The sequence below is a fragment of the Mesoplodon bidens genome, assembly GCF_964165515.1.
Source record: "Mesoplodon bidens genome assembly, chromosome: 5".
Taxonomy (NCBI): Eukaryota; Metazoa; Chordata; class Mammalia; order Artiodactyla; family Ziphiidae; genus Mesoplodon; species Mesoplodon bidens.
The window spans coordinates 138,448,865-138,474,999 of record NC_138161.1 but is presented as its reverse complement, the minus strand read 5'-3'; the positions used below and the strand labels follow the sequence as shown (position 1 = coordinate 138,474,999).

Here is a 26,135-nt window from a genome sequence, read left to right as displayed (position 1 = left end):
CCGGAAAGCAGGGCCAGAGAGCGCCGGGCCTGATGCTGCCCTTATCCAGGGCCAGCTTCGGGCGTGATCTGCAGCGTTGATTGCTCCCCGCCCCCCACCCCGACTGGTGACCCTGTAGCCAAGGAGGTGGGTGTTGCCACTCCGTGTCACATCTGGGCGTGACGCTGTCTTGGGTTACATCACCCCTCCTCCCCAGCCCAAGGTAGAAGACAGGCTGTCCTTCAGGAGGAGAGTAATGTGGGTGAGAGAGGCGTCCGGGAGGGCTGGCGCAGAATGTTCCAGGGGAGGCACATTGCGTGGCTCTCAAGCATCCTTTAAAGTGTCACCCCTGCTGAGAGGGGCAGGGAGGCCTCAGGGCCTGCTCCTGTCCTGTATTCCCAGCAGAGGCTGGTGCTGGGAAGAGATAGAGAATCCCAGCCCTAGAAAATGAGGGTCAGTCCACGAAGTAGGCCTGTGCCTCAAGCTGGCACTGCTTGGTGCCCTGGCTCCTGAGATCAGACCCCTCCCCTTGCTCCAACCTGGAGGTCAGTGGCTTTGGGCCCTGAGGGGACTCCAGGAAGGGAGTGGGCATCAGTGGGTGAGCAGTCCAGCCCCTTGGTGGTGGGATTCCTTGGGGTCCATTGATAGGCTGGCCCAGGTGGGGGGAGTGGGGCCCTTGTAGCCACCTGCCTGTCGGCGCCGGGCCACAGGCAAGCTCCCCGTGGAGGAGCAGACCCAGGTGAGGGGAGGGCTCCCTGGCCCAGCCCTGGTGGGGCCTCTGGGCTGCCGGCTGTCCCCGGGTGCAGCAGACTCACTGGCTCCTCTCACACACAGAGATGCAAACCCTCAGAGTCGGGACAGTCTTACTTAGTGCTGTTTCTTTGGTTCGTTCCTAAAACGCACATGTTTTCCTAAAATGCAGTTGTGAACCCGTCAGCTCCAATCTGCTGTTGAAGATTGAGCTCAGCTCGGGCCCAGCTTTCTCCACAGGAAGCAGTACCACCCGCTCTGGGCCTAGGTGGGTCCCCTCCCCTCCCCCGCTCTGCTTCCCCATCAGGGTACTGGGTTCACAGGCCAAATGTTCTGTTTACTCATTGCTCCACTGACCAGACTGTGAGCTTCCTTTTTTTTTTTTTTTAACACTTAAAAAAAATTTTTTTTTAACCTCAAACATACACAGAAGCACAGAGGATCATATGATGTGCCCTGAGGGTTCATCACCCAGCTTCAGCAATTGTCAGCAGTTTGCCAATCTCGTTTCACTAATTCCTCCTTGACCTTCCCCCGCCGCTCCCCCATCCAGAATATTTTAAAGCAATTCCTAGATCTCATATCCTTTCTCTCATAAGTACATTTCAGCTGTGAGCTTCAAGATGGCAGAAACTGTGTCCTGTATCCTGTGTCCTCAGCACTTTGGATGGTGCTCGACACATACTGGCTTTGGGGAAATATGTTGTTTTGAATCAACTGATTGACTGGATGAGTGAATCGGTTTCGGCCTTTAGAACCCAGCCTGCAGGTTAGCTGGAATTTGAGTAACTGGAATGTGAATGACTGCTGGGAGCTCACAGCCCCCTTGGTGCTTTCCAGGAGGTTCTGGAATCTATCAGGCTCTCACTCATCAGACTTTAAGATTGGTTTATTCTTAGCCAAGCGTCTTTGATTTTGCAATTAAACTTCACTTTGAGGTGACCTTGGAGAGGGAGGATTACGAAGATGTAGCTTTTACCTTTGCTTGGTTCATATTTAGTTCACAATTATAGACTTGAGGGTTTTTTGTTACTTATAATGCTGTATTTACTTAGGCCAAAATGATTAAGACCGAAAAAATATATACCAAAGTATAGAATACATCTAAAGCATTTTCTTTAATACCGTCTTTCTATTCCTGGTAATGGTATTTTAACTACACATATGAGATAATTGAATGCATATTTTTCTTTCAAACGGTCATGGTCACGTTTAAAACCCCCAATTCTGTACACTTTGAAGGGGACTCTGAGACCGGAGTCACCAGACGTGGCATTTCCAGCTTTTACAAGGTGAAAATCAGGCCAGGGCTTGGGCTTTGGAAATCTCTGGTGGTAGAATGGTAGCTTGTAAAAATGCCTTTGATATATTCCTTTTTCCTCTTAATTCAGAAATGGTATTTACCATAATACAATAATGGGAACTGCCTATTTACTAGTGCTTTTTTTTCAAAATTACATTCTAAAATATTTTCTTTCACTATTCAAATCTGTTGTAAAGTTGAATTAAGTTAACTGAGTTTTCTGTTAGCTTATTTGTTTGTTTTCTTTCTGGCTGCTTCATCAGGGATTCAGAGTAATAATTGTGTTTCTGGATTTAAGATATTTTTACCATGTGGGTTTAGTGGTGGGGACTAAGGCTGGGCCCAGTAGACATTTGATGATTGGTAACTGTTAATATGTTCAGCCTGCAACATGAAACAGTGGTTTCCACTGAAGTATTTACAGGGGTTGGATTTGGTCATGGTGTCATATTGAGTCAAGAGCATCTTCCACGGAAGGTGATGGGACTTGAGAGACGTTTGACGGTTAGGAGAGGTGGGAGCTGTACTGAAGTAGGTCGCAGTCCTGCAGCATCTCACCCTGCTGATGTGGCGGTGACTCTTCCTGTGGACTTTGCTTTCTGGGCTGTGAGCAGGCTGTGGGGTTTCTGCTGTGGGCCTGGTCCCGGCTGTCTCTTGGCATGACCTGGACAAGTTCTATGGTTTATCTGGAGGAGCTGCAGTAGATCCCAGGGGTGTGCGTGCTCTGAACTCCTGTGGAGGAAATATGCAGGAATATGACTGGAAGAAGACCCAAGGGATGCTTGATGTCTTGAGTGGCTGAGAGCCTCCTCGCTAGGGATGGAAAAGGAGAAAGGGTCTCTGGAGGACGGGGCTGGAGCTTGGGCCAGAGAGACGGAGAGAGCCTGTTGGCTGGTAATCCTGTCTTCTTAGGATGGGGCCCAACAGAAGCTGAGACAGACTGGAAAACCTGTGGCAGGGCGGGACACCACAGCTGAGTCAGCCCCAAGGAAGGCCGGCATGGTAGGGCAGGCCAGGAACGGGCTGCAGATGTGGCCGCCCGCCCTGACGGACGGGGCTGGGCTCGTGAATAAGGCAGTGGCCCGTGGCCAGGGTTTGGAATGGGAGCCACAGCATGGGGCAGAACAGCAGCCCCGGGAAAGGGTGACTCTTTGTGCTTAGCTGGTGGGCAGAGGTCTGTGTGACTCCTCCAGAGCTGGGGGGTCACACACAGCACATTCCAACTCTGCGCCAGGTGCCCTGCGTATTATGATATTTACTCCTGCTCTTTATTTTATTTTTTTAATAAATTTATTTGTTTGTTTGTTTGCTTATTTTTGGCTGCATTGGGTCTTCATTGCTGCACGCGGGCTTTCTCTAGTTTCAGTGGGTGGGAGCTACTCTTTGTTGCGGTGCATGGGCTTCTCATTGCGGTGGCTTCTCTCGTTGCAGAGCACGGGCTCTAGGCGCACGGGCTTCAGGAGTTGTGGCTCACGGGCTCAGTAGTTGTGGCTCGTGGGCTCTAGAGCGCAGGCTCAGTAGTTGTGGCGCATGGGCTTAGTTGTTCCGTGGCATGTGGGATCTTCCCAGACCGGGGCTCAAACCCGTGTCTCCTGCATTGGCAGATGGATTCTCAACCACTGCCCACCAGGGAAGCCCTACTCCTGCTCTTTTACGCTCTTATCCCTAATCTAATTTAAAGATCGGGGTCCTGAAACTCAGTAAAGTGAAGTTGTCAGGAGGACACAGAAGAAAATAGCGGCAGAGCAGGGAATTGACACAGATATGCCGGCCTCTGAAGCCTCATGTTTTCCACTCTATCAGGGCTCCCCGGATCTCTTCCACTGAAGAAGTGAAGAAACACCCCAGGGCGGAGCCATGCACCGGGTTCTCATATTGGGGTCCTAGCTCCAGCTGCAAATGCAAACTTCAAAGCCTTGTAATTATATCGTTATTCTTTAGCCATTTTAAAAAAAAAAGAACAGAGTGTGACCTTCCTTTCCAAGTATTCTAGGAAAATTAGCTCCAGGAGAAGGCATGTATGTGTTTATCCCAGGTTCGGTGTTAATGTGCTGCCCCCTTCCCCCTCCCCCCGGCCCCTAGGCTTTGTGCCACCAGGCTGGTCCTAGCACAGTGGCAGTAATGAGATTCTGACCATTATTTGCCATTTGCAGTCTGCCAAGGGAGAGTCAGAAGGTAGGGGCACAGAAACCCAGAACATATCAAGGGGAAATGGTGCGTGTCCCTTGATGGAGGCCTGTGTCATCAAATGAAAAACCACAGATAACGTGGAGACGTCAGTAGCCCCAAAACTAAAAGCAGTACGGCAGTCATATGATCCCAGCCATCTGGTTAACCCAGCATATCCTCGGTATTTTAAATCTGGAACTAAATATAGCTCCTTTCCCCAAAAGCCCTCAGCATGTTGAAGAATGTAGATGAGATGGAGCTTTTGTTTGTGGTGCCTGCAAAAAAAAAGATGAGGATATAGGGATCTAGACCCTGGCTTAGAATTTCCTGGTAAAAACCCAAGGTGTTTTCTCTTTATTGGATCAGTTAGCTTTTGCTTTACAGGTCTCAAGCTCCCCAAGCTTAGTGGCTTACAACAGCAACCTTTACATATTTGCTGTGATCTGGGGCGTGGCCGTGCAGTTCTTTTAATCTGGGCTGACTCTCCCGATCTGCATCTACGGGTGGTAAGCCTGGGCTGGATGGTCTCGGATGGCCTTGCTCACATGTGTGGTGATTGGCAGGCTGGTGGTCTGAAGATAGCCGCAGCCGGGACTGCTTGCCTTGGCCCCCTGTGGTCTCTCATCGTCCAACAGCTCACCTGGGCGTCTTCACACGGTGGTCTTGGTGTTCTAAAAGCAGCCAAGGAAGACAAGCCCTAATGCATAAGTACTCTTCATGCCTCTGTTTGCAGCTCATTTGCTATCGTCCCATTGGCCAAAGCATATACCTCGTCCAAGCTTAGAGTCGGTTTGGGAGGCATCTACACAAGGCCGTGGATACAGAAAGGCATAAACAGACTGGGGGCCACCACCGCAACAAATCAACCCTGTCTATAAGCCTGAGATTTAACTTAGCAAAAGCCGTTGTTTCCACCTGATGCCCACCTGAAGATGACTCTGAACCAGGCTGTGACTCACCCTCGTGTAAAGAGGCAGTTCTAGTGGCCTCATCTGTCAGTAAGTGTGGTGGAAAATCTCCCGAGAGCCTGGAGGCAGGACGTGCTTAAAGGTCAGACCCAGCCCAGCACCAGAAGAAAGTTCTCACCACCCACACCGAAATGCAGGGCAACCAGGAGGCAAGTCTGGTTCCCGAGGTGCTAAAGCAAGAGCCACCACCAAGCTCAGAAATCAGTGGTGGGTGGTTTCCCCCGGGCAGCAAGGCTGCATCCCAGGCCCACAGTGAGAGGCTGAAGATGGCATCTGAGCCAGAGCGACAGAGGGACGGGTGGGGATGAGAACAGGTGACCATTTTAGCACTCACATAGCTGGAGGAACCAGCAAACACGTTAAGAAACTCTTCCTCTTTCCCAGGAGGAGGGAGGAAGCAGCAGAGGGAACTGATAGAAGATGAGTAGGTAACGAAGCCATTTTTATTACCGTTTTCTTTTTATTTATTTATTTATTTATTTTATTTATTTATTTTTGGCTGCGTTGGGTCTTTGTTGCTGTGCACGAGCTTTCTCTGGTTGTGGCGAGTGGGGGCTACTCTTCGTTGTGGTGCACAGGCTTCTCATTGCGGTGGCTTCTCTTTTTGCAGAGCACAGGCTCTAGGCGCGTGGGCTTCAGTAGTTGTGGCTCGCAGGCTCTACAGCGCAGGCTCAGTAGTTGTGGCACATGGGCTTAGTTGCTCCGTGGCATGTGGGATCTCCCCAGACCAGGGCTCGAACCCATGTCTCCTGCATTGGCAGGCGGATTCTTAACCACTGCACCACCAGGGAAGCCCACCATTTTCTTTTAATATTTATTTATTTTATTTATTTATTTTCCTTATGTTTTTTGGCTGCGTTGGGTCTTAGTTGTGGCACACGGGATCTTTGTTGAGGCAAGAGGGATCTTTTCGTTACGGTGCACGGTCTGCTCAGGTTTCTGTCTAGCTGTGGCGTGTGGGTTTTCCTCTCTCTAGTCATGGCCACGGGCTCCAGAGCGCGTGGGCTCTGTAGTTGGTGGCACGCGGGCTCTCTCGTTGAGGTGTGTGAATTCAGTAGTTGCGGCACGCAGGCTTAGTTGCCCTGCGGTATGTGAGATCTTAGTTCCCCAACCAGTGCTCGAACCTGCATCCCCTGCATTGCAAGGAGGATTCTCTACCACTGGACCACCAGGGAAGTTCCTGACAACCATCTTCTTTTGAGTGTCTACCATACGCTGGAGATTGTACTTAGCTTCACAACATCCCCGGGTAATTAGTCCCAATTTACAGATGAGGAAACTGAGTCTCAGAGAGATTAAGTAACTTGGCCCATGGTCGCCGAGCTCGAGGTTCTGACCCAGCTCTCTCTGCCTCCATAGTGCCGTGTGCCCTTTCTCTGCACATGCTGCTGATGTGGTCCCACAGAGAAGCATCTTCAGGGAGCAAGAAAAGCAGAACCCTCCTAACAGAACTCTGAAAGGCCCCAAAGGCCATCTGCTGGGCAGGAACACTTGAAGATGTTCGTGTAAAGGAAATGGAGCCCTTCCAAAGGTGGAATTAGCCTCAAAAGAAGGTGGTAGCATAACAGAAGGGACAGGAGGGCATGAAGGAAAGCCCCAGGATGTTTATTTTGGGGGGAACAGGGACACCCAAAAGGAGACATTGCTCCGAACCTTCTCCACATTCTGTGATCTAATCTCCATCCACACACCCCACTCACCTTCCCCGAATTAAAAGGATCCCCTTATAAGAGGGTCATTGTAAAGTAGAATAAATCCAATCGGGAACGACTGGGTTAGTGAGAGGGTTCTGAAATCCACAGGCTGGTGAGCCAGAAGCAGCCAGCCGTCCTCAGGTAGCCAAGCAGCTGGCACGTGCCGAGAGTTAACTTGTTCTGCGTAGATACACGGGTTGCAACTAGAATCAGTATGTGGACATGTGGGGATGACGCCGTAAGGCACAAGAAAGAGCTTTAGAGGCACAGATCTCATTTCATATCGTGTCATCACCACTTCATAACCTTGTGCCTTTGAGCCTCGATTTTCTGCTTGCATGTTAGAAATTACCAAGCCTGTCCTCGGGGCATGTCACGGGAATCCTAAGGGAATGGATGGTTTTGAGAAGTTAGAAGTTCCTGGTTCCCGGAGGAGTGGAGCACGGGTTGGAAGCCGCCCAGGGGAGGCTGCTCCGAGGGGACGCTGACATTCCACCCGGGTGGGGTATATTTTGGAAATACTGGCCAGTGTTTGTAGCTGAATGTCGGTGCCTTCCATGCTCATCCCTGGGGAGCTTGGCCAGGCAGCAGAACCTGTCCAGGGTGAGGGGTAGAGAGACTGTGACTTGGATTTGACTTAGGTTGTTTTCCTTTGGGCGGGGAGGGGGACGGTTGCTGTTGAATCATCAGATGAGCATTGCCGAGGACACCCCCAAGGTCGAGGATATGAGAGAGTAGACTATGACGCCTCCCAGACACCCCAGGCAAGGAACTCGCCAGCCTGGATCGGCAGCCCAGAGCCACCCAGGCTTGATGCTTTATATCTGGGATTGGGGTTTGTCCACATGAAGGCTTCACCCTCTTTGTTGCCTCAAGGGGGAACAGCTACAGGGCCACAGTCAGATGGGCCCACATCCTGTCTCTCATTGTGACCTCAGCCACCTTGGGGGTTCAGTGCAGAAGTCCTGGCCTTGGCCTCTCACCAAGTGTAGATTCTGGTGAGCTGCTTTCAGGGTCTGTGGGTGTCCTTGCAAACACCCCCAGGGGGAGGCCGTGGGGAGTTTGAGTTTGGGAAACAAAACATTTATTTGGGGTCCTAAATATATTAAATCCTGGGTGGGATCAACCAGGGTTGTGTGTTGTTTTAGCCAGAAATGCCAGAGAGCTTGTGAGGCTGGTGAGTCCCCACCAGGGCAGGGAGGTGAGTGTCCCCAGGAGGATAGATCACCTTGGGACATGAAGTACTGGCCCCTGGATAGGAGTGGTGACTAAAGCGACAGAAGCAGTGCTCATCTGAAGGTATAAATTGGGATCCATTTGTTAACAGAGCTGCCGGACGCTGGACGTACAGGCTCAACTGTGAGGTGCAAGTGTATTTCCGTCAGTCTTTTAGCCACTGTTCTCTTGTGATAGAAAGTCTGACAGGTCTTTTAAAGGAGTGGTTTCTCAAACTCCCTTGTAGGGCCCCGGGTGTGGAGGTGGGTGAGTTGGGGGAGAGCAGCTGGGAAGCAAGAGACCCCAGGGCTCTGGCTCCTGCGTGTTCCCTGCACGTGTGCTTTTTTTTTTTTTTTTAAACAGCTTTGTTGAGGTATAATTCACATACCAAACAACTCACCTGAAGGGTATAATTCAATAGCTTTTAATATATTCATAGAGTTGTGCAGCCCTCACCGCATTAGCAGGTGAGCTTTTATCTGATTGCTTTTCTATTGTATTTGAAGGAGAAAAAGATTCTGCCACTAAAATCAGGTTTGAAATAACTGTTGTAATCTTGCTGTGGTTAAGAACCTTTTGTGAAGAGGCTGTGTTTTTCAAGTTCTATTTTAAACCCCAGTGAGAATCAGGAAATAAATTTGGTATCTAAGACTGATGGGGTAAAACCCATAGCAACCATTCACTTTTTTCACAGGAGGGACATTTAGAGCCTCATTCAGCATTTTTTTAAAGTCCTTTTGCACAGTTCTAACATGGTCAGAGAAAATTAGAATGGTGAGTGGAGCTGCAGGAAGACCCATGGGTGCAGCTGAAATAGGCCCAGTGGTCCAGGATCAGGGGAGGTCTCTAATTAGCAGATGTTCCTACTTGGTGTAGGAACAGATCCTCGACACAGCCCAGCTGTCCCTAAAGGCATTAAAGTGGGGCATGAGGCAGTGATTGACATTCAGGGCAATGATCGAAGTTAAAGAAGCAGGGTCATCGTAGCGAAATGTTCATCAGAAACGGGTGAAGATTTAGAAGTCGGGGGTCAGAATGGGATGAGCATTTGCTGGTTCTTGTAAAGGCTTCATGTGTCTGGCACACTGTAAGTGCTCAATAAACATCCTGTCTGTTTTTCTTTGGAAAGGCCATGCTGTAAAATCTCCTTCTCTCTTGAGGTCAGATAAACGAAGCATTCACAGACCGTTCCCACTTGTTAGTTTGAAGGGCACCTTCTCAGCTGGGCTAGTTTGGGGGCGAAGACATCAGCAACAGCGCAGGAATGTTCTCCGAAGGGGATTCACGCTTCCCTGCTGGAGGATGGGGCTAATTAGATGATTTCCAGCTGACAAAACTTGGTTTTCCACCTTGGAACACATGTTTCTTGCCTCTCCTCTCTTCACAGGATGTGTTCCTGATCCGAGGTGAAACCATGAAGAGAAGATAAAACAAATAATAATGCTTTTCCGCAATCGCTTCGTGCTGCTGCTGGCCCTGGCTGCGCTGCTGGCCTTTGTGAGCCTCAGCCTTCAGTTCTGTGAGTGTGGCTGGGCTGGCGGGTCCTGGCCGGGGGAGTGCTTCTCTCTGAAATAGAAGGCCCCGTGGGGAGGAAGCACATCAGTCCCAAAGCCTTTGTTCTTTCAGTGAACAGTGAGGTTTCAAACAACCCAGTCTTTTTTATTGTTGGCCCTAGCGGTGGGTGGCTGTGATTCTGTGCCTGTGAGGAACAAGAGCAATCACTAAGCCTCGTGACTCGTTTTTGGCTTCTCCCTGGATTCCTAAACTGCCTGGTTATTCCTGGATCTTTAGTTCAGGTTCCCAAGGCGAAGACGGTGAGTGGTCAGCTCGTGTCCTCATGCCAGGTCACACAGCAGAGGTGCCTGGCCCACCAGTTGGTTCTTTGGGGGTTGGGTGTCCGTTATTAGGGAGGGTAGGGGGATTAGGTCCCAGTACCAAATGCAGCCCCTGGGCAGCAGGGACCGTGCATGGGAAACCCCACATGGCGAGCACAGGTGAGGAAGCCAGTCCATGGGCCTCACCGCCTGCACTCTGCTCTTCACTGGGAGCCTGTGCTCAGGCTGGGCCCCAAGTCTATGTGCCCCACTGCTCCCTGAGGGTGGTTGTCCTCAAATAACAGATCCGGTCTGGTACCTTGCTGGTTGTAACCCTTCAGTGGTGGGCCTCTGGGAGGCCCCTTGCCTTCCTGGGGCCCCTCTCTCACCTTGAACTTTACGCCATAGGCTTGTCGAGTGGCTTGCCATTCTCTCCACATCCAGGTTGTGCTCTGTGCCCAGATCCTGCCGGCCCCTCTGCCTGGACTGTCCTCCTCACCTCCCTTCCGTCTTCTCCTCCACATGGTTCACTCAGCCCTTTCTTTTTCAGGATCGTTCCGTGACTCCCTAACTGGGTCTGGGCTTCTTGGCCCTACTTCCGGGGTTCCCCGAACCTGCTCCCCTCTTAACACTAGCCATGCGGCATCATACTTTTCAGTTCTTGTGTCTTTTCCATCTACAAGACTCTTTGAGAGCAGGACCCACATCTGTTTCCCTCTTTATCACGGGAACCAGCACTGCCAACCACACAGGAGGTGTCTCAGGAATGTTTACGTGAATGCATGAGTCTATACCTGCTCTGGAAAGCAGGCTGACCCTAATTGCCTGTCCTTCTGGTGCTGTGTACTTGAAGCCGAGAAAATATCTGGGCAATGCCGGCAATTGTGCTTTTGCTGCCACCTACCTGCCCTCCACTTCCCACCTCACCCCACTGGGTGGGAGACAAGGGCTTGGCCCCCGTCACTGCCTGGGACATCTCTGTGAGGAGGTGGCGTTACTGTCACTGTCTGCCTGATGGAAGGAAGGCAGGTGGCTGCGAGGGCGGGATGTTCTGAGTGTGCTGGGGGACGTGGGAAAGACTTGGCATTCGGAGTAAGTGGTTTGAAGGGAAGAGGCTTTGAGCACGTTTCTCCGCTTCACCTCCAATCTGTGACATATTCCATGCACACCTCTAGTGCATATGACAGGCACTTCTAACAGTAAAGAGAATGAAAAAGACTCACTTTGTCCTTCCAGAATAGGGAAAGAGGTCAAGAGAAGATACTTGTGTAAAGTTTAAAGATTCTCCAGATGGTTAATAAACTGTTTAAAAAAAAAAAAAAGAATCTTTTCCAGAAAGTGTGTTAGGACTGTCATTCATTTAATTGTTTATAACTTTTCATTAAAAACTTTCCATCCTGTCACTGGAGAGGTAGGATGTTACAATCAATCAACCTTGATTGTTATTCTGAGACCCTGACAGGTTCTGAGACGTGAATGTGGGTTACTTGTGTTTGCTGCGTTTCTCTTGCATGAGGTGGTTTCCGCATCGCTCAATTGGCCTGTGTGTTTCGCTTATATAACTCCTCTGAAAGTACCTTCTGTTTTAGGAGAGCCGCTTTTCAGCCGTACTGTTTTTCGGGAAAATTTTGCAGGGTAAATTGGCCTGCCCGGGTCTGAGGTCTTTATTCTTGAATACTCTGGAGTTCGGGAAGACATTAGGATATGAACGTTCTTTCTGCTCTTGTGCTTCTAGGTAAACTGTAACTTTGGAATTTAACTATTTCCGTGTGAAAATTGAGTTACATTGCTTTATTTTTTAGTTGCTTTACTGGTTGCTAATTATTATGGTGTAAGAAACTGGACTAATTCGTAATACAAAGGTGTCTGCTGAAGTAACCCTTATATTTTCATCCTTACCCTAAAATGTATGGACTTGTTTCTTTGCCGTTTCTTTTGACTTATTTTTGAATACTGGATTAGCACATAGAATTGTTTTAGGTGATCTATTAGAGGCAATCAAATAGAACTTGGTTTTCTCATGTTTTAAATGAACAATATTGTTTTATTTGTTTTCTGAAATGATTGTATATTTTATTTGGTCTTGTTGGTAGTTTTCTTTTTCTGATGTTTTGAATATGAGAAAGTTATGACCCAGGTTACAATGAAAGAAATCAGGTTGTTTAAAAAAGCATTTCTTCCTCTCAGTACAGAAAGTATGTATGTGAACCCACATTTATTTATTAAGTGCTTATGTGTGTTGGATATTTTTCTACACTGTCGGGGTAGAGGTGGTAGGGAAAGGATACAAAAAAGATTAAAATACAGTTCTTAGTTTCTCAAACTACGTTTATTTTAAATGGTAGTAGTGACTCCCTGTATGCTAGTAGACATTAATGAAAATCATTCATTTTGTGTTTTCAAGTCCTTGATGTTTTTGACTTTGGAAATAGAAGGATTCTGAAATTCCCAATATTCAAATGGAAGAAGGGAACAAGTAAGGTATATATATCATTAGTTATTCTAGTTAAAATGTGTACAAGTGGAAAAGTAACTTCTCAAATTGAGGGACTCCTTCCGTGCGACAGGGAAAGACCACTGGCTTATGGAAACCTGTGGATGATTCGTTATTTTGCTGCTTTTTCTGCTCGTTGGTAATCGTCCATTTTCCTGCTTCGACCCATCCTTTCCTTCATGCTTATCCTGTGCTCAGTTCACCACGTTTCAACCACCATTCCCAAAATGGCGGCGTGGCAGGAGCTCAGCTCGCAGACCCTGGAACCACAGCCTTGGGTTTGAATGCCGCTCTGCCACTGAGCAGCTGTGTGCCCGCGGCAGGTGTGGCCTCCTGGAGCCTCTATTCCTTCTTCTGTACAATGGAGTTCATTGTTGCTACTTTGAAACATTGGCGTGAGAACGGAGATTTTGTGGGAAAACCCTTGGCTCGGGGAAGCACAGTCAATGTAAACAGTAGAGTCCTGTCATGATGTATCATCCCCAGAATCCAGGGCTCTGGGTGTTCCAAAGGCTGCTTCAGCCACTTGTGGAGAGAGCCTTTGAAACAGTATATGATGCATTTCTTTCTTTTTGATCAGAGTTCATTGGCCCTGATAGGAGTCAGTCTACACTGGGCACCTGTATCTTGGGCAGGGCCCTGGTTGACCAGAGCAGGTTTCTAAGGGAGATGTCCAAGGTGGACTGGAAATGCAGATCCCCAGGTAGAAGAGGGGAGGGTTAACCTGCCAAAGTGAAAGCCAGAGTGAAGGCTGTCTTCCGTATCTGAAGAGCCCTGTCTCTATCCAGTATCTGCAAGAGGAGTGAGATCAGCTCTGTGTGGCCTGGTGGCCAGGGAGACACGTTTTAGTTAAGCATCAAGTGAAGCTTCCTCAATGTCATCGTCAGGTGGAGGTGGAGCGGGCTGTGTGCACATCCTGGAGTATCGCTCTGCGAAGAATAGGAGAGTAGACAGGTCACTGGACCGGATCCCATTTAAAACCTCTTCAGACTCTGAGGTTTTGGGAATTTTATCTTTCCTTGTTGATCCAGTGCCATGAGTTTGCATAGCTTTGTCCTTCAGCAAACATTCCACTGTGTGCTGGGCCAGGGCTGGGCGTTTCATCTCCTAGGAGCCACAGGAGCTCTCTGTCTGGTGGAGGAGAATCCCGAGCAGATACTTGGAACACAGTGTACAATATGCTAGGACAGGAGAGAGGCAGCCCCACGAGGAAGTGGGAAAGAATGTGGACTCCAGAGCCAGACTGCCTGGGTCGAGTCCCCGTCCTGCCACTTACCAGCTATGTGAGGTCAGGCACATTACCTATCCTCTCCGTGCCTCGGTTTCCTCATCTGTAAAATGGGGATAATGAGAGTTCCTATTTCATTGGGTTGGTAAAGGATATTTATAACACACCTAGAACAGTTCCTGGCACATAATAATCACCCTATGCATGTTTGTTAAATAAAGTGAATGAGAGATGACTCGTGACAGGGTGACATGGGCGGAGGAAGGACAAGACGCCAGTCCAGCGTAGGAGGTCAGGGAAGACTCATTCCCAGAGGAGGTCACATCCGAGCTTCAGCCTTGAGGGATGAGTTGGAGTTGCCCAAAGAGGAAGCTGGGATGGGCATTCCTGGCAGATGGAGGTGGGTGTGCAAAGGCAGGGCAGGAGAGAGCAGGACCAGGTTAGTCACCAGTGTGTAGCTGTGAAGGTGGACAAAGGCCCAGGCCACCTCCATCACCATGTTACATCCTGAAATTGTGGGGAGCCACTGAAGCAGGGAAGACAGCAGCATATCATCAGATTTGTCTGGGAAAGACCACAGTCTGGTACAGTGTTTGCCAAAGAGTGGTCTCCTGAGCACCCTGATCAGAGTAGCCCCAGGCGTCTGTTAAAATGCATGTTCCAAAACCAAAAAATGAGCACATTTGTGCCCCTCCCCATAGAATCAGGATTGTGGGAGTAGAACTCCCTGGGGGTTCTACTATACACAATATTTGGGTGTTACCCATTCAGAGGCTGGTGGGAGGCTGATACTGAGAGACAACTCGGGACCACTTTCCTCCTCCAGTTAAAGGCTGGGAGGGGCTCCGATGAAGGTGTTGGCCCCGGAAGGAAGGAGCAAAGCTGAGAGCATCAGGTGGTTCTGTGAACTTTCAGCTAAACGATCGGCCGGTGCAGCAGGACCGGGGTGAAGAAAGAGAAGGGAAGGCCCTGCCGCGCCGTGTAGGGCTCAGGTGGTTCAGTGGGTGCTGCCTTCATCCACGCATCCACGCAGCCGCTCACACAGACGGCCCCTCCACCTGGCTTAAGTGTGCTGAAGGCCGAAGGAAGTACCCAGTGCACATTCTGGGAGGTCGACCACGTGGAGCTGTTGGCTGTGGAGGAGGAGGCCCGGGGAGAGCATTCTGAGCAAGCGGAGAAGCAGGACAAGCCCAGGCAGCTGGGTGGGAGCGGGGCAGTGCCTCCGCCTGCTTTGCTGCTCTTCGAGGTCGGCTGTCGGCATTTGCAGCTCCAGCTCTTCGTGGGCCACCCCCCCGAAGGTCCGTGGCGTATGGTGGCGGGGATTTTGCTGAGACACAAATGCACATAATCATAGCTGTGAGTGGGCACCTTGGGCTGGTCCTGCGTCCCGCCCTGCAAAGCTGCGGAGCTTTGTCATTCTCTCTTCTCTGTCCTGTGTACATTTTATGGAGGAAAGCATGTGTCCGGGTGAGGTGTGTAAATTTGGGGATTCATGAAGATCTTAATATGTTTTGGTGGCAAAGGTTTGGGGATGCAACCCTTAGGATGCCAAGGCTCTAATGTACTGTGTAGTTAAAAAAACACAATAAGGTTCCTGCTGGGTTTTTATTTTGGTGAGTCGAAGTCCAAAAATGAGAAATTTAAAATGAGGGCTTACATTTTAACCTAAGGGTTCATAGGTTCTAAATAAATTCTTTATTTAGTATTTTTTAATTAATCTTGATCCTTTTCTTGGAGATTTATTTTCTTTGATTTCTGAGAGTTTCAACATTGCTTTTTCTTTGACTGTTTCATGCCCAGCTACCACATAGAGTTAAATATCTTTGGCTAGGAAAAATTCTGTAGGTAAATGACAAAATTAAGTCTGACAAATCAGCTTTTATCATAACGTCTGAAGCTCATGTCATAGTTATTATCGGAGGAGGTGAGGGTATCATGTACCGCGCAGGCCCTTCCACGAACTAAAAATGGGACACAGTTCTGTCCACGGGTTCTTTCTAGTTTTCTTCCAGGGTGGGGACATTGTTTCTGTGTCTGTCTCTCTCTCTCTTTTTCTTTCTCCCCCCACCCCGCTTTCCCCTCTCTCCCTCACCCTCCCTCTCTCCCTCCCTCCTTCCTTGTTTCTGATCTCAGAGAATTTCTCCTAAGGATAGACAGAGGACACAGATGTATGCTCAAAGGTGTTCATTGCATCACCGCTTATAATAGGAAAAGGGGGTAGGCAGCCAAAGTGTCCAACACCGCATTTACATAGACCTGTCGATATTGACTTGGAAGGTTGTCCATAATATATCTACTAAAAGGACGTGTGTGTGTGTGTGTGTGTGTGTGTGTGTGTGTGTGTGTGTGTGTGTGTGTGTGTGTGTGTGTGTGTGTGTGTGTGTGTGTGTGTGTGTGTGTGTGTGTGTGTGTGTGTGTGTGTGTGTGTGTGTGTGTGTGTGTGTGTGTGTGTGTGTGTGTGTGTGTGTGTGTGTGTGTGTGTGTGTGTGTGTTTTCAGCAATATTGATAAGAAGGGGAGTCTCCCATTTTAGAGGAGAGGAAACTATCCAGGCTAGGAAGTGTTAGTAAAATGAGTCGGTGAATTCAGGAGGACATGTGCCAATTGCCAAGACTGTATGAGGAGAGAGACAAAGTAGGAAAGGAAGCTGCAGGGTGTTGACGTCGGAGTACCCCCTGAGTAGAGCTGGGCCAGGGGTGCAGTGGGAGTCTGCCCAGGTAGAGTTTGCACTGATCAGCTTGGGCCCCACTCCTGTTGTCTTGGCAACAGGGCTCCAAGCTGATGACATTAAACAGAAAGGAACTTGAAGTGAGGTAAGTGGCCATCACAGGCAGAGCCCTGGGATCTTGGTAGCGTCCCACCGGGGGGAAGGGGTTGGAGGGGGAGGTTTTTGAGACTGATCAGCCATGAGGTCTTGGGGGACAGAATCTGAACCCCAGATAAGAAGGTGAAGTCAGGAGTGCGCACACAGAGAGAGCTCTGGAACAGTCTCACCATCCTTCCTGCCAGTGTGGCCCTGGCACACGACGCCTCACTGGGGCCCAGCAGAGCCAGGCCACCCGGAGTGGGAGGGACAGGGAGTTCGCCACAAGGCAGGGCCCTCTCTGAATTAACTGTTTTGGGCACCTCTTGCCCTCCCTGTCTCCCTCCCTCTTTTTTCTGTATCATCTGAGGGCCTGGACCCCACTGGCCAGGGGTTTTGCCTCCTGGGGAACCTGGAACCCCACTCTGCTTCTCCCCAGTCTCAGGTATCTAGCAGAGAGTGAGATGGCCAGTCTTCACAGCGTCCAGATACCTGAGGCCCCCTTGCCCCCTGCAGTGCGTGGTCTCTCACTGAGGTGGCCTCCCCAAGGCTCTCCCACCCACCTGACTGCTCTTCCTTTTGACCCTTTTCATAGAAGCAAATGACCAGCCTTGACCCACCTTTCTGAGCAGTTGGTTTGGTGGCCTCAGTGGGGTGCAGACCTTTGAGACAGAAAACTTTTTGCTCTTGGGGAAGGGGGAACAATGTCCTTGGGCCATAGTGACCCTGTCACCGTTCCCACCGGAGCAGGGACAGGAGCACAGTTTCACCTCTGGCAGGACATCCAGCCACACACACACTGCAGCATTCACTGTGGGTTCTCTGGGTGGGAAGAATATGTGTGACTCACTTCTTTTTATACCTTAGTATCGATGGCTATTTTAGGAGGAACACGTGTTTATATGAATTGTAAAGATCCCTTTTCATTTTGTAAAAAGAAAAAAAATCTGTTCTCGAGGGTTTTGAAATAGGAAACCTATTTCCAGGTACACTGAGTTCTTAGCCTGAGTTCATGGACATCTGCATTGTCTCACATGGTTTCAGGGGTGCTGTGAACCCCCAGAAATCAAATTTAAAAGTAAGTGTATGCAGTCTTTTGTCAAGGGTGAGGATCAGTAGCTCTTATCAGATTCTCAAAGGTAAGATAGAGGGGATCCAGGCCCTGAGATGGTTAAGGATGTCTGAGGTTCTTTTCATAGCTCTTTTTGGGGACCTGTCTTGAACGTCTCTCTGATTTCTAGTCTCTGTCATGATTTGGAGTCCTTGGTGCTCGCAGCATCTAACCCAAGGGACCCGGTTAGGTCAAGGCCAGTTACCAGTGGTCCCATAGGAGTGTGAGGTTTCCTGGCTCCTCCAAGAGTCCGCAGCTGGGCTCAGGCTCAGGTCGCAGTGGGTCTCCTGCCCCTGCACTCTGGCCGTCCTGTGGACTTGGATCTCAGTTGTCAGAAGGGGGTCAGGCAGGGAGGAGATAAGAGCTTGCTGACAGCCTAGGACAGGAACTGAGTCCTCAGCCGCATGAGGCCCAGCCTGTTGTGGGCTCTGGTGGTGTAGTTCTGGTTTTTATTTGAGACTTACACACATTTTTATATTCAGTGCAGGCTGGAGACAGAAAGGGCATTAAAGACGCCTTAGTGGATTGAGGAACACAAAGGGAATTGTGGGAATTACCTGTCAGAGCAAATCATTCTTCTTTGGCAGGCCAGTGAAGGAGAGAATTCAAGAGCCTTTTGGACTATCGGGAGGAAGAAATCGGAGACATCAGGTGACAGGACTAGGGGTGTTTAACTTATGAGAAGTCACCATCTTGAAGAAGCAGAATTATTTAAGGGAGTCGTGGCCCCAGGGCTGACTGAGGACAGACTTGAGTGGTACAAGGAAGAGGTGACTCTAGTCCCCTAAGGAGGTGACCAGCCGGGGCTGAGGTCCCAACAGGCGTGAGGCAGGCTGTGGAGCTAGGAAGCTGAAAAGCAGGTGCTGGGGCCACACGTCGGCCCCACCAGGTTCTTTGCCGGCGCAGTCAGTGGTGAGACCTCCGGGGTAGCTGAGCGCACAGCCATGGAGACAGAGGTCAGCCAACACTTGCCCACCTGCCCTGGGACACCTGTGGATCCCTGACACCTGTCTGCAACCTGCCAGGGTGTCTGTGTAATCAGAGGAAGAGCTGACAACTAAACAACAGCAGGATAACTAAACAGCTAAGGCAGGGATGGCAGGAGGTACGGGTTCCGAGGTCACCTGACTCCCCATAAAACTGACTCTTCCACATGGGGAAGTTCTCTCTCCTGGAAAGGGCCTTTTTTGGCACAGTGGGCTAGTTGCCAGGTCCCATCCCTGGGGCCGTCAGGATAGCAAGGGGAGGGTCCTGGAGGAGGAGCATGACCGCGCCCACCACAGCACAGGATTGGCATGGGAGAGGAGGCACCCACAGAAGGGAAGGAGGGGCGGTGCTCTGACCCAGGCGTGGGCCCACGGCGCTCCATCAAAATCTCCTTCCTGTAAAGGCCTGTATACAGCGGGTTCTTCAGGCTAGAGCTGCTGGGAGAAGGCCAGGAAGCAGGTGGATTCTTGTCCTCTGCCCTGGGCCAGAGCCCCCCTATGGAGTGAAGAGCTGGAGGCCGTGGGCACCGGCTTAGTGCCCTGGAGGAGAGGCACTGGCCTGTCTTCGTGCAAGTCAGAGTGACTCCCAGGGAATGCGCTGGCTGCACACATTTGGCTGTAACGTGACCCGCTGGCTGTGTGCATCACTGGGCATCTGGAAGTAACTAAGGGGGCCTGAGGCCGGAGACCAGACAGGAAGGAGCCCTCTGCCTAGCGGCCTGTGCTAAGTCCTGATCTGACCCTGACCCTGGACTCTTTGTTTCTCTCCTTTCCTCTCTTCCGTGGGGCCATCAATAGAATAAATAAAAATTGAAAGAAGCAGATCATCATTGGATGAAACATCTCTCTTCAGACGTGTTCATAGCATTGGCTGCTGAGCAGAGACTTGCTGATAGGCCGTATTGCACCTGAGGCTCTTCTCGAGCACTCTGGTGGTACTTCCCAGTATCTCCTTTATATCCGAGTCGTTCCTGTGTTCTTGCACCTGTACCCCCAAACCAATGACCAGGGTGTGCAGGGGCACCATGACAGGGCATTTCCCTCTAAGGACCATACGCCCTTCTGCTCCCGTCTTCTTATTTAATATCTTAACACCCTCCCCAACTGGATTGTAAGCTCCAGCAGAGGGGCAGAGACCTTAGTCTTTATTCTCTGAAGAATTCCCAGCAGGTGCTCCATAAATGTTGGATGGCTGGATGGGAGATGCATAAATACCCGGCCTGGCAGGTCAACAGGCCTGGCTTACAGGCTGTGGAACCCCAGGCCAGTCCCTTGACCTGCCTCTGCCTGAGGTCCATTGCCTGGCTGATGGTTGCTCTTCCTAGGATGAGGTCCAAGGCTGGAAAAAGCAGTGTGGGCCAGTTGGCTCGAATTCTAGTCACAGCTACAGGGATGTCTGCTAATGAGGCACATGGATCCATCCTCTGTACATTGGGGAGGGTGCGGGTGAGACGGAGAGGGCCTACGTGAAACAGCACCTGATTGTTTTACTCTATGGTTCTAAGAAGTTTGCTAGTTGCTTTTACGAGTGAGGGGGCCCAGGGAACTGCTTTAGAGGTCATGTTCCCTGCCATTATTTGACATTGAGACCTCGTTGGAATCTTATATTTATTTATTTATTTATTTATTTATTTATTTTGCGGTATGCGGGCCTCTCACTGTTGTGGCCTCTCCTGTTGCGGAGCACAGGCTCCAGATGCGCAGGCCCAGCGGCCATGGCTCACGGGCCCAGCCGCCCCGCGGCATGTGGGATCCCCCCGGACCGGGGCACGAACCCGCGTCCCCTGCTTCGGCAGGCGGACTCTCAACCACTGCGCCACCAGGAAGACCCCTCGTTGGCATCTTTTTATACAAGTAGGCTTATGGATGTGAGGACAGGATGAAAATGACTGTAGGTGAGGTGAGCAGGTAAAGCAGACATAAATGGGAGAGACTCGTATCCGTGGGGTGGCTTATGAAGTGCCCTCTTCTGCTGGGAAATCACACCACAAAGGAATTGCATGCCCATTGGTGCTGAGTTCATTATCAATTAAAGGTGTCTCCTACTCCGTAGTTCATGTTGGCCACAGTGATGCTGTGGTCCCAGGGCACTCATCTAGGTTCATGGGGGTTGTACACCTACATGATGGAACTTGTTGTCCTTCCGTCTCTTTGCCCGCTGTTCCTTCTGACGCTCCCACAGTCCTCTTTTCTTCCGAGCTCCTGTCATCGGGGTGGGATCAGCAGAGTTCCTCATTGTCCTGAGGGCATCGGAGGAGCTGGGGAGGCCTGCCAGGAGAAGCAGCATCCTGCAGCGCCAGGCCCCAGGTGTGGAATCTGCTCCCCAGCCCCCGAGTCTGCCCCGCAGCCCGCTTTGAGATGAACAGGGCAAGCCCAGGACTCCTAATGGGCAAGTCAGGCAGCAGCCGGGGCAGAGGTGCCTCCAGCCCGGGTCTGCTCCTTTGCAGCCGACCTTTCCCCGGATCCCTGCGCGTCAGCCCTGGTGGGACCGACTGGCCCGGGCTTCAGAGGGATCTAGATCCAGCCTCTGCTGCCTCTTGTCTGCTGTGCTTGTCCTCCCGCGTGCTCCTCTCTTCTTCCCCGTGTTGCCAGCTTCATTTCTGCCTTTCAGTCCCAGCTGGGGTGTCTTCTCGAGGAAACCTGCTTGGACGATCCCCACCCCCCGGGCTGGTCAGGTGACTGCTTTGCCTTAGTGTTCCCACATGAGGATTCAAGAAGGTGTTTCACCAGAAGCATGGAGCACAGTACCTGGCTCAGGGCAGACCTTTAATTCAACAAGTATTTATGGAGGGCCTTCCCTGTGCTGGTTGCTGGGGGAATATAAACTTGAAAGAGACATAGTTCTGGCCCTCTGGACATTTGGATTGGTGAGTTGATAAACTGTGGACACCTCTGCTTACATGTACTGTAGTGTGAGCTAGGAGGGCAGCAAGAACCAGGTGGGCTCATAGAAGGGGGATGTCCAAACTACTTGGGGATTCGGGGTGGGCTTCCTGGAGGAGGTGACCCCTGGGATGAGTTATGGAGTTGGCCAGATCTGGGAAACAGAGGTTGGGGTGAGGTTAGAGGCATAAGCAAGAGGAGGGAAACATCCTGAAAAGCACCCTGTGGGAATGGGGGCAGCTCTGAGCAGTTCAGGACAATGAGAACCAAGGTAGGGGAGGGGACGCAGGGAGGCGTCTCACCCCGTGGCCTCTATGCGTCAGAACTTCCCCTGATTGTCTGGTATCTGGAGGACCCTTCAGTGGACCCCACATGGACTGATGCTGTGTCCTGGTGACTCAGGAAGGTGTGAAACAAGTGGAAGGTAATCTCAACAGCTAGTGGGCGAGGTTGACAAGCCCAGATGCCAGAGGAAGCAGCAGATAAAAACTTTCTGGATGGAAGGTTTCTTTACCTGTGGCTTTCAAACCATTGCTTCCTTGAGTTGTGGGTGGTTCCTATCTTACTCTGTTGGGCTGCTAAATAAAAATACCGTAAACTGGCTGGCTTATAAACAACAGAAGTTTATTTCTCACAGTTCTCGAGACTGGGAAGTCTAAGATCAAAGCACTGGCAGATTTGGTGTCTAGTGAGAGCCCACTTCCTAGAAGGCATCTTTCTGCTATAACCTCACATGGCAGAAATGGGGGTGGGGGAGATCTCTGGGGTCTCTTTTATAAGGGCACTAATCCCATTCGTGAGGGCTCCACCCTCATGACCTAATCACCTCCCAAAGGCCTCACCCCCAAAAACCATCACCTTGGCAGTTAGGGTTCAACATGTGAATCTGGGGGGACATAAACATTCAGCTTATAGCAGCTCCCAGGCGGCAGCCCCAACAAGCCTAACCCCGTGTGCTCTCAGAGAAGCCAGCAAACTGTGGGGACTCTGGGATGTGCAGGGACCCATGCCCCTCTGTCCCTGTGTCACTCATATTATCATGTCTCCTTAGCTTCGCTTTTCCCTGGCCCAGACTCAAAGGGAGTGTGCCCACAGGCATGGCCAAGGGGCCAGAACCTGGTACCACTTTATAACAGAGCAGAGTAAAGGATTGAGGGGTGCCGCACAGCTGGAAGGGCTGGGTCGTTGACATACTGCCTTAGGACATATACTTTTCATCATTCTCTTGATCTGGCACAAATCCTCCCATGGTAAGTGACCTCTGGACACCGGAGCTATGTATTAGCAGTTCTGGGGCTTTCTAGCTGTTAGGAAGAAAGTGGCTCTAGGACCAATCAAAGGGCTAATTTGAGTTGGTGAAGGGCCAACTCGAGCTCTGTGGTTGTTGTTTTATCATAAGTAATGAACGAAAATATGCTTATTGAAAAAAAGCATATCTAGACATTATTTCTACCTATAGAATATATGTAACATATGCTTATTGTTAATCCATATCTACATATGTACGTGCGTGGATTTGTAAAACAATATAGACAGTTAGAGAAAAACAAGTGAAAATAGTTCTTCACACCCCATTCTACCCATTTCCCAAAGGCATTGTGATGGATGTCCTTGTAGACATTTTTCTGTTCATTTACATACTAAGAGTGCCTGTATATTCATACGTTTATGGTTAATTTTTTCTTTCCACAAAAAGGCTTATATAAATATCCAGTGACTTGGTTTATTTACTTCATTTATCTTTGATTCTTTTTCATTCTTTTTAACTGTGGCAGAATATTCCACTGTGGATGTAACATTCTGTTCTGCTGATGAAAGATATTTAGGTCATTTCCCTTTTTTGTTGTTGTAAACAGCGCTGCAGTGAATCTCTTTGGCCATACGTCTTGGTGATGGGAATTGACATCTTTGTCGAATCGATTCCAAGAGGTAGAATAATGGGGTCATGGATAAAGCACATGTAACCTTTTAGTGGCAACTGCCAAATACTCCTTCCGAAAAGTCCTTCCAGTTTCCTCTCTCACTTGCAGTATATGGAAATGTAGGTTGCACACCCTTGCCAGTATTGATATTATTGTTAAAATATGAATTTTTAGGGCTTCCCTGGTGGCGCAGTGGTTGAGAGTCTGCCTGCCGATGCAGGGGACACGGGTTCGTGCCCCGGTCCGGGAAGATCCCACATGCCGCAGAGTGGCTGGGCCCGTGAGCCATGGCCGCTGAGCCTGCGCGTCCGGAGCCTGTGCTCTGCAACTGGAGAGGCCACAACAGGGAGAGGCCCGTGTATCGGAAAAAAAAAAAAAAAAAAAAGTGAATTTTTAGTCTGGTGAGGTGGGGGTGAATCATATCCTACTGTTTTATTTTGTATTTCTTTAAGTATGTATAATGTTGAATGTTTTTTCGTGTGTTTATTGCCACTGGTATTTATTTTTCTTTAATTAGCCCGCTTATATCCTTTATTGATTTTTCAATTGTAGGAGATCTGTGCACTTTGGATATTAATAATTTGTAATATATGTTGCAAATATTTTCCTCTCAGTGGATTGCTTATCTTTTACTTTTGTTTATAACACCTGTTTGCCAAAGGGAAGTTTTAAATATTTACAGAAGAATTTGTAGGAGTAGCTAGGGAATTTAAGTGGATTTAGACTGGTGATTGGGCCCTGTTTTAGCTGTTGTTCAAATATATGCATATATATTATATGATGATTAATAAGCCTTTTAGTAGTTAAATGATTCATGGGCACACCTATTTCTGTGTATTTCCTCAGTTGGTGATGCTAAAAATCCAACCATTATTTTGTAGGGAGTTCCAAATTGGGAACTCTTAGAAAGACTGGGGACCACTGACCCAGAAGATGGACTTACATCTGCTTATAAATAATTGATAAAGTGTATGAACCAGGACTCATTTCACTGAAAGTAACAGAAACCCAACTCAAACTAGCTGAAATAAGACGACTTTCTCGACTTACAGAACTGGAACATCTAATGGACACTTTGACCACATCTGGACCCAGGGGCTCAAAGGGTGGATGTCCTCAGGTCTTCCTTCCTCTTTCTGATAACTCTCTTCATTTGTTGGTCTGGCTTATCTCTACTTAGCCTCCTTTTCTTCCACTGCAGAGGCGGCCCATGAGCGACAGATGGCTGGGGCAGCCCCAGGTGTCCGTTCTTAGAGATCAGCGTCCAGGAGAAAAGGAGCCCCTTTCCCCGGGTCTGTAGTGTACGTCTCTCAAGGAGGCAGGATGATGTGATTGACAGTTCAGCCGAACCACATGCGGGGGAAAGAATGGTTCACCAACAGAAAAAGCAGTGGACGGACAGACAGAACAGACTGCAGGGCCCACCCATGATATCCAGCAGACAGTGGGGGAGAACCTGGTCTGGAGGCAGATGGGCGAGCTTGGGATGGCTTTCCATCCACCACGTACACCTTGGGCGGCTGCCTCAGCCTCCCCTTGGATCCCTGGCTCTCTGCTCTGTAAAATGGTCCCTTGAGGATTAATGAGCGGATGCCTGTGCTTGGGCTCCAGGGCCCACAAAGTGCAAAGCAGGTGATATTAAATGAGATACGTCAGACACCTGTCTAGCACTTTGTAGGCACTCAGTAGGTGATGGTTTTCCTCCTTAGTATTTACCAGAATTCAGAGGGTGTTGAGAACGAAGTAATCGGGTTGCATGAAGTTAGTGTGTAAGTCCTTCCTCTACCACCATGAGTGAGGCCCCCTCTCTCTGGGGGGCCCACCTGGTGTTGCATAGATAATTATTGATAAGGAAAGGATAGTGGCATTGAGAGAAAGAGGCGGGGCTTGGAGGGGACTCAAGAAACAGTTGAAGCTGACCTTTTGCTACGTTGAAGTCCAGCCTAATCTGAGGGAGTGGATAGTTACGGTGAAAATCCAGCCGCCCTCTGGGCCCGTCTAGCTGGCCTGTGCACCCTATCCCCTACCCCCGCCCCCCGCCCAGGACCGTGTGTGTCGTGACCTGCTTTGCTTTCTCTGCAGTCCACCTGATCCCAGTGTCAGCAGCTAAGAATGGAGTGACTAGCAAGAATCGAAAGAGGATCATGCCTGACCCGGTGACGGAGCCCCCCGTCATGGACCCCGTTTACGAAGCCCTTTTGTACTGCAACATTCCACGTGTGGCCGAGCGCAGCATGGAAGGTAGGCCTGGCTGCGCTGCCCAGCGTGGTACCATCTTCAACCAGCATCTAAGGAGCTAGACGGCTAGGGCCCAAATCTTGCATTTGCCACCAAGCTGTGTCCTTGAATGAGTTTCCAGGTCTTCATTTCCTTGTCTGTAAGATGGGCATAACTTGCAGTCCCTACTCACAGGGCTGCTGGGAGGATTAAGTGACCTCTTTGAGCAGCACGAGGCTCATGATTAGCCCTCCACAGATGTTTGCCATCATCCTGATTATCCGTGAGACAGAAGTGGGATGGAAAGGTGGCCTTGGCTGGCCCTAGGGTGTCATCCTCAGCTAACTCCTTTCCCGGGCGGGCTCTCTCTGGGCTTAGGACCTCCACAGCATGCCCTGCTGGTGTCTTGAAGTGAAAGTGTAGGAAAATATGATTTCTATGTTGAGTTTTGCTTTTGTGAAAGTGTATCAGAGAATGATGTTGAATATTTATCTGTTTGTGCCCTGCTGTGTTTTACGAGAGGGAGATTTAAAGCAGAAGTCATTGTTTCCAGTACTTCTGTGGGCATCCCCTAGTCTGTGGATGTGCGTGAGGCTACGT

At 49.8% G+C, this 26,135-nt stretch overlaps 1 protein-coding gene across 7 annotated transcripts in view; it reads left to right on the top strand.

Moving 5' to 3' along the window:
* Positions 1 to 26,135, top strand: part of PXYLP1 (2-phosphoxylose phosphatase 1) — a 69,396-nt gene that overhangs the window by 27,265 nt on the left and 15,996 nt on the right. For 5 of the 7 annotated variants that reach the window (XM_081235597.1, XM_081235595.1, XM_081235598.1 and 2 more), the window contains 2 exons: positions 9,466 to 9,597; positions 25,401 to 25,559. In XM_081235597.1, coding sequence (XP_081091723.1) covers positions 9,519 to 9,597; positions 25,401 to 25,559 — 238 coding nt within the window. In that variant the 5' untranslated portion in view covers positions 9,466 to 9,518. Of the gene's footprint in view, positions 1 to 6,528; positions 6,701 to 9,465; positions 9,598 to 25,400; positions 25,560 to 26,135 lie in introns of all 7 variants that reach the window. The other 2 variants (XM_081235596.1, XM_081235601.1) reach the window with 1 other exon arrangement.